The sequence below is a fragment of the Cynara cardunculus genome (assembly GCF_001531365.2).
Source record: "Cynara cardunculus var. scolymus isolate 2C chromosome LG 11, CcrdV1, whole genome shotgun sequence".
NCBI classification, from domain to species: domain Eukaryota; kingdom Viridiplantae; phylum Streptophyta; class Magnoliopsida; order Asterales; family Asteraceae; genus Cynara; species Cynara cardunculus.
This window is the reverse complement of record NC_037538.1, coordinates 6,358,545-6,371,600: the sequence shown is the minus strand read 5'-3', so window position 1 is coordinate 6,371,600 and position 13,056 is coordinate 6,358,545. Positions and strand designations below refer to the sequence as shown.

Below are 13,056 nucleotides of genomic sequence, written 5' to 3'. Positions count from 1 at the left end.
AAATCACTAGTGTCTGCTTTAGGGGAAAATCGCAAAAAAATAATAAGTTGAGTAGCACCCTAGTAACCGTTCGTTTGGATCGTATGCACATGTTCATACAAATAAATGAATAATTAATTAACAGTTTCCGGTATGCACATGTGTATAACATGCACACGTGTATAAAAACCAAGAAACAACTTCAATTAGATGCATGCACAGGTGCATATCATCCAGATAAATGGTTATCAGGTTGTTTCTTAGTTTTTTATTTTTTGCGGTTTTCCCGTGAACCTCCCTTTAAATCACTGATATATTAGAAGTTATAGAACGACAATAACAAAAAGATACGATTTTACTTGAAGTTTATAAAAGTTCCCCATACAAAAATAATTAGTAAAAACGAGAACGTTGAATTAATAAATAAAAAAACTAGAGCTTCAGTAGTTTTTTTCTTTCTCGTAAGAATTATCATCGTCATTATCGTTATCATTAACGTTGGTATCTGGTTCATCACACATAGGTGTGGTGTAATAGAACGGGCCAAGGACATGTTTGATCATGTCTCGATACACCAAGGTTGGGCGGCCAAGCTTTACTCCGGTCTTGCCTCCGGCAAAATCAGTCGGAATGTTGCAAATAGGATCAGGTGAAGAAACGAGCCTTGTGAAACAAGCTTCAGGCTTTATCTGCTTTCCGTGGATGTATTTGTTTATAGTGACCTCAAACTCGCCTTCTGAATCAGTCTCGTCCCTTCCATAGTAAACTATCCTCTTTCTTTCGTCCATACATGTCACAGAAACCGTACAACCTAAATAGCATAAAATAAAACCAATAAACAATTAATTAATCTGTTCTGTTTCCATTTAACAAGTAATTTTGAATATATAATTGTGTAATATGTACAACAAAAGCCAAAATACATATCTTAAAACTTTATTTAAATTGACTGCTACATATGTTTATATATAATGATTATTGAAATACATTTTCTTATACTGGATGAAAAAATACAGTTCATATCACAAGTGTAGACTAAAATAAGACTGTTAATGTCTCGTAAGCAGATAGGATCCAAAAAATAGAAAAAAATATCCATAAAATCATGTGTGTACCTTTGATAGGTTTATGCCCGGCGACCCATTCATTCCACCCCTCGGTGCAATCCTGACAAAGCACTTTGCCGCCAACACGTATTACTCCGTCACCACCATTGCCGACCGGCTCCTCCCAACATTCCCCTACGTTCATCACCCCGACAACGACAACGAGCAACACTATCGACCAGATCATCTTCATCGTGTATTTTATCTATCGTTTTTTATGCAAAATAATTAAAATTTGTTAACTATATGTAATGAAGACGAGTAGTATAAGTTGCATATGTATATGTATATATAAAGCAGGGTATTGACCGATAATTGAAGTGGATGGCAACTACTTGTGACGTGCAAACCATAACCTATAGTTGTACTAATTTATCAATGATAATAATAATAGGTGGAAAATTGGAAATAAAAATAATTATTATATTTCTTTATAACTAATATATAATTTATCCTTTTATAAATTATTTAATAAAATCGGAAATTGTGATTTTCATTTTCTATTGTTTGTAATTCTTTATTGATTTCGTCTTTAAGCTAACTTCTACCTTTAAGTATAAGGTGACATTTATTTTTTAATAGGTGCTGAAATCTGAAGTTTGATTTCACTTTTGATTTTTAAGAGGTGGTGCTGAAGTCTGAAATCTAAATCAGTTAGACTGTTTGTTTTTGTAAACTGACAAACGTTTGAAGTCTGAATCAATAGTTTGCTTTTGTAACCAACAAACATATGAATATGTATAATTTCTGATTTCACTTCTCTTTATGTTCCCAAGATTCCTTTAATTCTTACTTCTCCTCCAGATCAAGCCTTCCATCTTCAATCTCCACCCTCATCCCACCACCATCAACCACCGTCCACCACCACTCCTTCTCTAAAATCCAATCCCCAAATCCACCTTTAAAATCGAAGCAAATCTCCATCGTGATGAAAATTACATGGACGAAAATACCTTGATTCACGAGGATAAAGGTGCACAACTATTGGTTTCACAGGAATGAAAACACACAATATCGAAAACCCACAGGAAAGAAAACCCTCTTGATTTGGATCTGATTTGGGTCGATTTGAAGCCACCAGAGGCGATGGAGGGCGAAGTCGATCGATTGAGACAATGAGGAGGGTGAAGTCTATCGATTGAGACAGTGAAGTCGATCGAATGATGAAGTAGAAATCGGTTCTCTGGATAGTCTTCAGGATTAAGAGAAAAATAAGTGGCTAGGTTATCACTTAATTTTTAAGAGGAAAATAAGGGATACGTAGCTTTGAAAAAAAATGAAAAACAAACGGTCTGAATTGCCTTATGTCTGACCGAATAAGACATAAGTGGTAAAATAAGAGCTTTTAAAAAAACAAAAGATACGATGAGACTTAATGAAATGAGAACCCAAAAATTTGTGAGATTTAATGTGAACCACTTATTTGATATAATTATGTTAATTATTAAAATAATATAAAAGGTAATTTAGTCAACTTATAAATGTATTTAATTAATTTATTCTCCCTATAAATATGAAATCTATAACTTCCATAAATAAAAAAATCATAAATTTTCAAATAAAACATTAATTGTTCATAATGTACTCTGTCCAAGTCATTGGAAAATACTTTTAGGAATTTTAGTTGTTTTTATTTTTATTTTTTTTGTTTTTAGCGTCATTATGTTTATAAGGTGATCACAATGTGTATCAAAGTCCTTACACAATACTTTTAGGAATCTTTAGTGTTTTTTCTCTTTTTGATTTTTTGTTCTTAGTGTTGTTGTGTCACATTGTATTCATAAGGTGTAAAAAAACAGGTGATCACATAGTGTAAAAAGTTAGGTGGTCACAATATTTAATTGAAACAATATATTTGATAGTGGTTCACATTATGATACTATAGATTTTTGGTTTTGGGTTCATCGAACATGCTTGATGGATATTCAAACTTAATTATCGATCACCGCCATTATCGTCGTCGTTTTTTGATTAAACCATCGAAGGATATCTTAATTTCATGTAAGATTTCTTATTAAAAAAATTAGAGGTTATGAGTATAATTTTTATAATATTAAATTGGTTTTTAATAATTGTTAGTAGAACATCAATATTTTCTGCTGATGTAACAGTGAATAATATAAGAAATTGTAAGGTATGTTTATAAAAAAAATTATGAACAATTTATTAAATGAGATTTGGTTATAAATAAGATACAAACAGTCTGACCGTTAATTAATACTGATATAATTTTTTTATTTAGTAAATTATATTTTTAACATTATATTCGATTTTCTTATAAATTTAACATTAGTATGTTAACGAATATTAAAAAAATGCAAAATATGATTTATATTACAATACAATAAAATATATTACATAAATAAAAATAACTTAACACATATAAAATTACATCATTGTTCATTTAAAAGTTGTTGAATTTGATGTTTGTACAATCTCCTTTGTGGTTCGGTCATTGTTGTGGGATTTATTTTCATCAATTTCATGATCATTTTTTTTATTAACCTAGATATCCAACCCGCTATGTGAGCCGACTAATCTCAGGACGACCACCCGCTTCGCGGGTAGTCCAGAGTCACCGCATTTGAACCTCCTTGGCCACAAGGGGATTTTTTTTATTCTTTCTTGGATTCGAACCTGGGACCTCCAGACACTTTTAACCTTTGGAGCCCAAGTTCAAACGAATCAGACATCACCCTTGTGGTTTTGATGATCATTTTTCGATTTTCTCGTTTGTTTTTTAGTTATTTTGTTTCCACAAATGATGTATGAACTTCTTCTGTCACTTGTATTTTTTTTCTTTTTCAGTATAGTCGTAAAAATAGATTCTTCATGGTTCATGGTTCACATGATAATTTCATGATTATCGACAATTCACAAGTTTCATGATACTTCACAGTTCACGTCTTACATGGTAATTTCATGACTCTTCATTCTTCACTTGGTTATATAAATTTTCCAATACGCGGAAGTTGGAATAAATATCAGATTTTGAGAGCAGTTCTCATTTAAAAACATTAATCTTTTTTCTCACTAAAACATCTGTAGAATGGTTTACTGATGATGCCTGCGATCTTATGCTTCAATACGATGAATTACAACATCAAGCTTCATCATCTGTAGGTACAAAGCAGTCAAGAAGCTATATGCAACGGAGCCATGAAAATGCAGATCAATGTCTATGCAAATGCTATTTCTTTGAAAATCCGATGTACAATGAAGACATATTTCGGAGTAGAATTTAAAATGAGGAGGCAACTATTTCTTCGCAAAGTTCAAGGTGTAAAAACTATGGACCCTTTCTTCTAAGAGTAATTTTGATTCTACCGCTAGACAAAGTTTATCACCTATTCAAAAGTGTATTGTTATAATGCGTACGTTAGCATATAGTGTAAGCAGATGTCATTGACGAATATTTACAAATTGGGAAAACAATGACGATAAAATGAGTCAAGAAGTTCATACAAGTTGTTATTGCCATGTTTGGATACGAGCATTTGAGAAGGTCAAACGCCATAGACCTTGAACGACTATTTTATATTGGGCAACAACGCAGATTCTCAGGTATGTTAGGAAGTATTTATTGCATGTATTAGCAATGAAAAAATTGTCTCATAACATGTTTAGGATATTATCTTACTGATAGAAAACATTAAAAACATTAAAAAAAATACATGTAAATAGATTAAAGTTATACGAAACACTAAAAATAAGTATTTTTTAATACATAATTATAAACATTTATTCATTGGAAAACATTTTATAAATTAAATTAAATATTTTATTTATTTAATTTAATTTAATTTATTTTATTATAATTATTTAATTAATAAATTATTTGATATTAAGTTATAATTAAAAAAATATTTAATTATAGTTTTGTTGTTATTTGGTTAAAATATATATTTTTATGAATAGATATCACTTGAAAATTTGATAAGAAATCATCGTAGTAAGAAGTAATCTATAATAAAAAATTGTATTATTTAATTTTGTGAATTTCTTTTTTACTGTAATCTCGCCTTCAATTTCATAGTGTTGGCTCCTGAAGGAAATTAAACATGGCGACGACATCAGGTTCGTCTTTTTCTACTTGCTCCTCAAATTTGTTCTTCTTTCCGGAATCTCTAATTTTTTCTTATGTTATTTGTGGTTCTTCTTGTTCTAATTACATCTTATGCTATATTATGGGACCTCGCATAGTTTAATATGCATAATTTTGTTTAACTCTCTTTAGGGTTTCGTGAGATATTGCAGTCGGCATTTGAATATTGAAACCCTCCATTGGCTTTGATAAGAATACGAAATTTGTCAATCGAATTGATTTCTAGTTCGTATTTTGTTTAATGTTTCTTTCTACTTGATTCAGATAGTGAGTTAAGATGTTGATGTTGGTCTCTAGTTTCGCCAATGGCCTATTAAGGTTTCTCTATTTCTAATGGAAAGGCATTTTGATCGTCAAACGATTTAAAAGTTTCCCATAAATATGTTCGAGAATCTTACCTAGTAACCGATGGTAAGAATCGAGAGTCCTACCGGGTAAGTGTAGGTCTTACCGGTTAGCGTTTACCGAGTAAATTGTTGCATACGATGTCGCTTTTATCGACTAAAATCTTACTTGATAAATTAAGTGATAATATCGAATTTTAATGATAAATATTTACAGGGTAAGTCTTTGGGTAAACGACCTATATTGAGTTGAACAAAATGTAGGTATCCACAGAAAATGGCCTTTTGAATTTCGTAACTCGTTTTATTTGTTGAAATGAGATCAAGTGATGATATCAATTTTCTCATCTTATTAACAAGTTCTGAATTATATCCCTGACTTCTTTTAAATGTTTAATGATTTAAAGTTTAGATTGACATCATGTGACACCAGTCTCATTTTATAAACCCGTGAGACCAGAGAATAATATTGAATCTTCATGGTAAAAACATTGTAAGAGTTTGTTTTTGTACATTTACAGTGTTTTTGATATGAAAGTTTAGTATGTTTTCGTTCGCAATTGGTCTCATAGGGCTCATGGAAACAAGTTGGTCTTAAGAGAACCCAACCCTTATGGGACGTTTGGTTTGATGGAATAACGTTTCTTTTCATTTATTTGTATTTTATTTTATATTTCATTTTCCATTTCCTGCTACATTACATGGCTTTTTAAATAACTAAAATAAAAAATGTTACTTGTTTCAACTGAACCCGCAATGTCTCATTTAAAAATCAGAAGAACAAAAAAGAATTCAGTTTGCATGTACAACGGGCCAAATAATCAATCCTTCATGGCCCAGCCCATAACCATCTGGCCTCAAATGTCCCGTAATTGGCCCGGCCAAACCGGTGCCAAACTAGTTCTGTCTTAACATTTCAGTTCTAACTTCCTATGCGAGTACTTAGGGGTGTTTGAGATTGCTTATTTGAAACAACTTATACTTTTCTACAAAAGTGTTTATTAACTTATTATAAGTTAGAATGATTTAACTTTTTCAAAAACTTCTTATTACCGGTTTGACACTGATATAAGTTGTTTATTCAAACACTCAAAAGTGCTTATTACCGGTGTCACACCAAAATAAGTCAATAAGTTGTTTTTATAAGCAATTCCAAATACCCCCTTAACCAGATTGGTCCCTCTTAATCGGTCGTCACTACGGTGTACATGGTTATACACAAATTTTCCCAATTTAAAAGGTAAGGTGATATATATATATATATATATATGTGTGTGTGTGTGTGTGTGTGTGTGTGTGTGTGTGTGTGTGTATGTATCAAAAATGAGTCGTCAAGTGTATATAAATGGTCTTCATATAATGATTGATCAGTCGTGAAATTCGACTTTATTTTCTCGTCAATCATCCCTCTTTATTGCATTAAAATGGTACAATCAAACAACATTGATGTGTTTTTATATTTTGCTAGGTGCGGAACACTTTGTAGCAAAAAAGAACAAACAGAGAATTTTTGACAGATTTACAGGACTATGGTGTTCCTAGCATATCTCACTCATCTAAGCTCAGATTTAAGTGATTCAAGATGATCTGAAAACACAACAGATAAGCCTATAATCTTCGTGTTTTGAGAAGTTGCAAAATCAAGCCTCATTTGAGCCAAAATGAACGCTAAAGTTTAGTGGCACAATGACAAAGTTCGTGGACATGTATGGTGCAGTCCCAAATGCGAATCCCTTCTTAATAACCTTCCTTAGGTTTTTATCGTAAGCAGCCCCTCCCCAATCTTGAAGCCCACTTCGTTAGCTACATTACATCAGCTTCATAAATTATTCTTCAGTACAAGGATTTATAACCAGGTTCTAAAGTGACACATCATCATAAAAAACTATATCTTAATCAAATAACAACAAAAAAGTACAATTACATACAATTTCTAATACTATTTACCGTTACATCAACAAAATAATAATAATTTGATATTAGTAATTACTAAAAACCAATTTCCTATTAAAAAATCATATTCACAGTCAACACAGTTTCTTAGTTAAATATTCTGCTTGTCAATTAGAAAACCATTAGAAATCCATTAAAAATCATTCAAGTGGATGGTTAGGGCTACCATAAACTATAAGAAGGGGAGGCCGATTTCCAATTTGTTTTTATAAAAATACTTTCCAAATACATTTGATTTGATTCGATTCGAAGGATTATCGAAGATTTAAAGATTGTTGATTTGATGGTAACCATGATTGAAGATTATTGATGATTGAAGATCCGAGTTTGATATAATGGAGGTTTGAGGTTTCTTTCAAGTAGAGATGGTCAAAAACTGGTCTCGGACCGGGCCCAAACAGTAACAATCCGGACCGGTCCCGGTCTCGTCAAAAATACTAAGCCCGGTTAAGGTTACTTGTATCCGGTTATGGTAACCGGTCCCGTCAAAAATACTAAGCCCGGTTATGGTAACTGGTCCCGGTCCAGGGCCGGGCTCAAACCGGTCGTATATTAAAAAAACATTTTCTTTTTATATATTTTTTAAAAAAATGATGATTTTTTTAAAATATTTTAATATTATTCTAGTACACTTTAAAATATCTAATTAGGCCAATCAAATACACTTAAAAAATATGTTTTATTGTAGTTTTTATAATTGGTTTTCAATCAAACACACTTAAAAATTACGTTTTGTTATAGTTTTTATAATTGGTTTTCAATCAAATACACTTAAAAATTACGTTTTGTTATAGTTTTATAATTGGTTTTCAATCAAATACATGTAAAAAATATGTTTTATTGTAAATTTGTAATTTGATTTTCAATCAAATACATTTAGAAAGCTAGAAATACATATAAAAATACATTTTTTTGAAAAAAAAATATGGGCCGGTCCCGGCCAAGCCTTGTTTTTGGATGAAAACCATAACCGGTCCTTAACTGGTTGTCCCAAACCGGTCCCAGTCGGTCCCGGGACGGGCCGATCCTAAGTTGGTCCCGGTCCCGATTTTCCGCCGGTCTCAGGCCAGGCCGGGCCCATTTGGCCATCTCTACTTTCAAGTATTGTTTTTTTAGAAAATCATGTTTATTAATTGTAGTTCAGTTTTAGAATTAGGTTTAAGTTATTTGTTCTTGATATTGTTTGCTATTGAAAGTATTGGAATATATTTCTTGGATAAATTTTGTAGCTTTTTATTTAATTTAAAGTAGAGGATGTTGATTTCGTATTCATGATATTTTGTCAAGTCATAAAGTTTCTAAGAATTATTTATTGAGAATAATACGTGACAAAAATATTGTTAGCTTTGAATGATTTCATATTTTACGTTATTTCAGTCATAAAGTTTCTATTTTTATTCGTTTGAGAGTTTGGTATAATTCACAATCTAAATCTTTTGAAATAGTGTTATTTGTAATAATCAGATTTTGGGTTTTAGTTAGGTTATCTTTGAGCTTAATCGATAAATTGAGTAGTCAATCTTTTGTGACACATGTGCTTTCGGTTTTAACACAAATCATTAGCTTACCACTGATTCCTCGATAAGAACGATACACGACTTACCCATTTACTGGATCGAGTTAGGTTTATAGATTTAAGTCTTGTTGTGCATTTCAACGACGTGTGCAACAATGATGAAGTTACATCAATCTTTGTTGAGGATTCAATGAAATATGAGCGACATAGAATTGAAAGTAAGTTATGTGCTTGTTATCTTCATGAATGTGAAAAGCAACCATATAAGATTTTGTTATGCACATAACTCATCAAGAAGATCGGAGGTGAAAAACGCTTTGATGATTGTGAAATTGAAGAAAGTCAAATAATGTCATATGACAATTTTGAAGATAACGTCATTATGGAAGTACAAGAACGTGATATGGTTTCGGCAACAAGAGGTACTAGTACTAGTGATGGTTGTGATGATATAGCATCAAGTCTTAAAAGTCCACGTCGAGAAGAAGGATTACAAGTGTTTGAATGTCAATAAAGTGATCCCGTGTCGTGAACCACTGGAAACTGTTGTTCATGATTTAGTGATGAAGCTTTATATTTCACAGATGAGTCTGATTTGGCAATTGGTCAAGAAATTGAGAACAAATAAGAGGTGAGATAAAAGTTGAACGATATTGTCCTAAAAACTTGTTATGAAATTGTAACACTCACATTTCTCGTGAATTATAAATAATTGGAATTACGGGATTTTCGTGGTTTTGATTTTTTTTTTCAAATGTTGGGAAATAATGTTTCAACTTTAAATATTCTTCATTGGGTTATTCTAGGTTGAGTCAGAATCGGATTAGACAAATTTTGGAGTTTCAGGAGGTCCAAGTGACTTCCTGGGCGGCTTAAGCCGCGAGAAAAAGTCTCCCAAGCTTTTATTTAGGTCGACCACAACATACATACCTAAAATTTGGATACAGTAGCCGAGGCTACTCACAGGGCGCCTTAGGTCGCATGGAGCAAGTCACCCGAGTATGTGGGGCATGTGAAAGGGTCGCCTGAGATGTGTGTGCACGGGATCAAGGGTCGTGGGACTTGGGGCTAGGCGCCCTATGTCGCCCTAAAAGTGGTTGGGGCTTCTATGGTCGACTTTTGCCTCAAATCAACACGTCTCTTGGAAAGAAACTCATTTTAACTTTTTTTCTACTTTTCTTAACCACTCTCAACCTTTCTCTCATTTTACCCTTCTCTCTTCATTCCTCTTCTCTTGTTGGATCTTTGCATATTGTTGAGCATTATGGAGGAGATCTAACCTAATGGCTTCAAGATATTTTGATGGGATCTCCACATTCGTGAAAAGGTAAGATTTTTGGAAGTTTTGCAAAATATTTAAGGTTTTGCCATGGATCTGATATCGGGTTGTCCTTGGTACACTCTAGGTTTGGTTGTGATTTACATAAAGTTTTCTAGAGAGAATGTTTGTGGATCTAAAATTTTCACCATTCTAAGTCTAATATTTGGATGATTTGGACGAATCGAAATGCGTTGGTCTTCAACAAACCCGGTAAAAACCCGATGGTAATTTACAAGGATATTGTGCTTTTTTCTTTTAATTGGATTAGACTCAGATCGAAGTCTTGTAATTCTCTTGATTGGAATGTTTGGTGTACCAGCCCTTTAACGGCTCTTTTGTATGTGCTAGCATCTTGCTAGCCTCGGCGGTTTCTTAATAAAATTGCTGTTTCTAAAAAAAAAAATTCACCATTCTAAAAGTTAGATGAGTTCGAAACCTACGTTTAACTTAACCTAGTAAGGTGAGTTCAAGTTGATTTGTGAAAACTTTGTACATGTAAAAATGTATATTTTGAAGTTGTGAAGATGTTTTCTTGATATTTATCAAATGTATTGATTATTTGATCTATTTTGCATCTTTAGTATATTTGAGTTATAAATCTTGTGAAAGACCCATATTTGGGATTTTGAGAAATTTTGATAAATGAAATCGTATTGAGTTTGTTCTCTTGATGATTTATTGTATAAACAATAATTATTTGACGATTAATGCACTTTTAGTATATTTTGTTTTATAAAGCATTTTGGAAATGCACATTTTTGTGCTATGAAGCATTTTCGAAATATAAAAATGCATGGTCTCATTTGGAAAATGATTTGCCTAAACAAAATGGAGTTTTTGAGTCAATCATACTTCATAGCATGTGTTTGCATAGACATGGGTTAAATGCGTTCTATTACTCATAATTGACTTCTATTTGAGTAGTCAAATAAGTATGGTATTTTTGGCTTTTTTTTTTGCCCATTTGGGTTTTGTGGACAATTGTACGATTTAATTTTGCTCATTGATTGAGCTTAGGCATGATTTACATTTACTGCATTTTTATTTTGAGAATTACATGTTTTATGCACGTTGGTCATTCAATTGGGATCATGTAAGTTAGATTGTAATGCAATTGATGAATATGCATAGGAGTCGTTTTGTTGGTTTGAAAATGGGATCATTATCCTTATTTTGTAGCTTGACGTCCATATGAGCAATAGACCTAGAGTGGTTGAGTTTGACGCCTATACGTACAGTAGACCTAGAATGGTAAAACTTGGTTTTTTCCATAAAACGATATGATCTTTAATTTGGGATAGAATGGTGTTGCAATTCTTTGATGGTAATTTTTAAGTTTTAAATATATTTATTTTTAAAATAAATATATATAATCTGTACTATATTATAAAGCATTTGACAAAAACTCTTAAAAACCACTTTTATGCATAAAGTACTGTTTATTAATGCATATTACTTAAAAATCAAGATTGCAAGTAGATTGTACGTAAGTACAACTTATTAAAGCTCGATATTTGAATTCGTGTAACTAACTGCAGATAAACATAATCAAATACAAGATAAACATCTCATTTTAAATATAAAAAAATCTAAAATATAATTAGGATAATCATTGAGTTCTAACATAATTTAATTATTATCTTTATAAAATGTTATATTATCAAACCAAAATTAAATTATTTCGTTATTAAACTTAAATTAAATTATAATAAAAAATAAATTAAAGAAATTACATAAAAATGAAAACTTTTAAACAGTTGATTTGATATTAACATTGATATATATTTTTTTAAATTTTTATGATATCTTTAAATTTATATTTTATTTAAAAATAAAATTATTATTGTTTTCTTAAAACACATAAAATCGTATTATAACATCGACAAAGACAAATAATAAAATAGAACATTAAAATCGAGATGTGTCTCGTTGCATTGTGCGAGTACTCTTCTAAAAAACGATAATTATTAAATAGTTAATTTGATATTAATATCGATTTTATTTTTTTCAATTTTTTATGCTATCTTCAAATTTATATTTCATTCAAATAATAAAAACATTATCGTTTTCTCAAAACCACATAAAATTGTATTATATCGATAGAGACAAAAAAATAAAAAGTAAACATTAAAATGAAGATTTATCTCGCTGCATTGCGCTAGTACCCTTCTAGTATATTATAAAGTATTTGACAAAAACTCTTAAAAATCATTTTTTTTTATGCATGAAGTATTATATATTAATGCATATTACTTAAAATTCAAGATTACAAGTAATTATGCATAAATACAACTTATTAAAGCTCCATGTTTGAATTCTTGTAACTAACTGTGGATAAACATAATCAAATATAAGATAAACATCTCATTTTAAAATATAAAAAATCTAAATATAATTAGGATAATTATCAAGTTCTAACAAAATAATTAATTATTATCTTTATAAGAAAATATATTATTAAACCAAATATAAAAAACTTCATTATTAAAGCTAAATTAAATTATAATAAAAAACTAAATTAAAAAATTACACAAAAATAGGAATTTTAAATAGTTAATTTGATACTAATATCGATATATTTTTGTCAAATTTTTATGATATCTTCAAATTTATATTTTATTCAAAAATAAAAAACATCATTATTTTTTCAAAATCACATAAAACCATACTATAACATCGATTGGGATAATTAATAAAATAAAATATTAAAATCAAAATGTATTTCGCTGTAT

General features: G+C 30.6%; 1 protein-coding gene across 1 annotated transcript; it reads right to left on the bottom strand.

Annotated features, from left to right (window-relative positions):
• Nucleotides 1-316: 316 nt before the first annotated feature.
• Nucleotides 317-1,310, bottom strand: LOC112522171 (pistil-specific extensin-like protein). The gene is made up of 2 exons (XM_025131255.1): nt 1,095-1,310; nt 317-790 (listed from the first exon to the last, which is right to left on the bottom strand). Exons 1-2 carry the CDS (start codon nt 1,276-1,278, stop codon nt 420-422), a joined length of 555 nt encoding a protein of 184 aa, XP_024987023.1. The 5' UTR covers nt 1,279-1,310; the 3' UTR covers nt 317-419.
• Between the last annotated feature and the right edge of the window lie 11,746 nt (nt 1,311-13,056).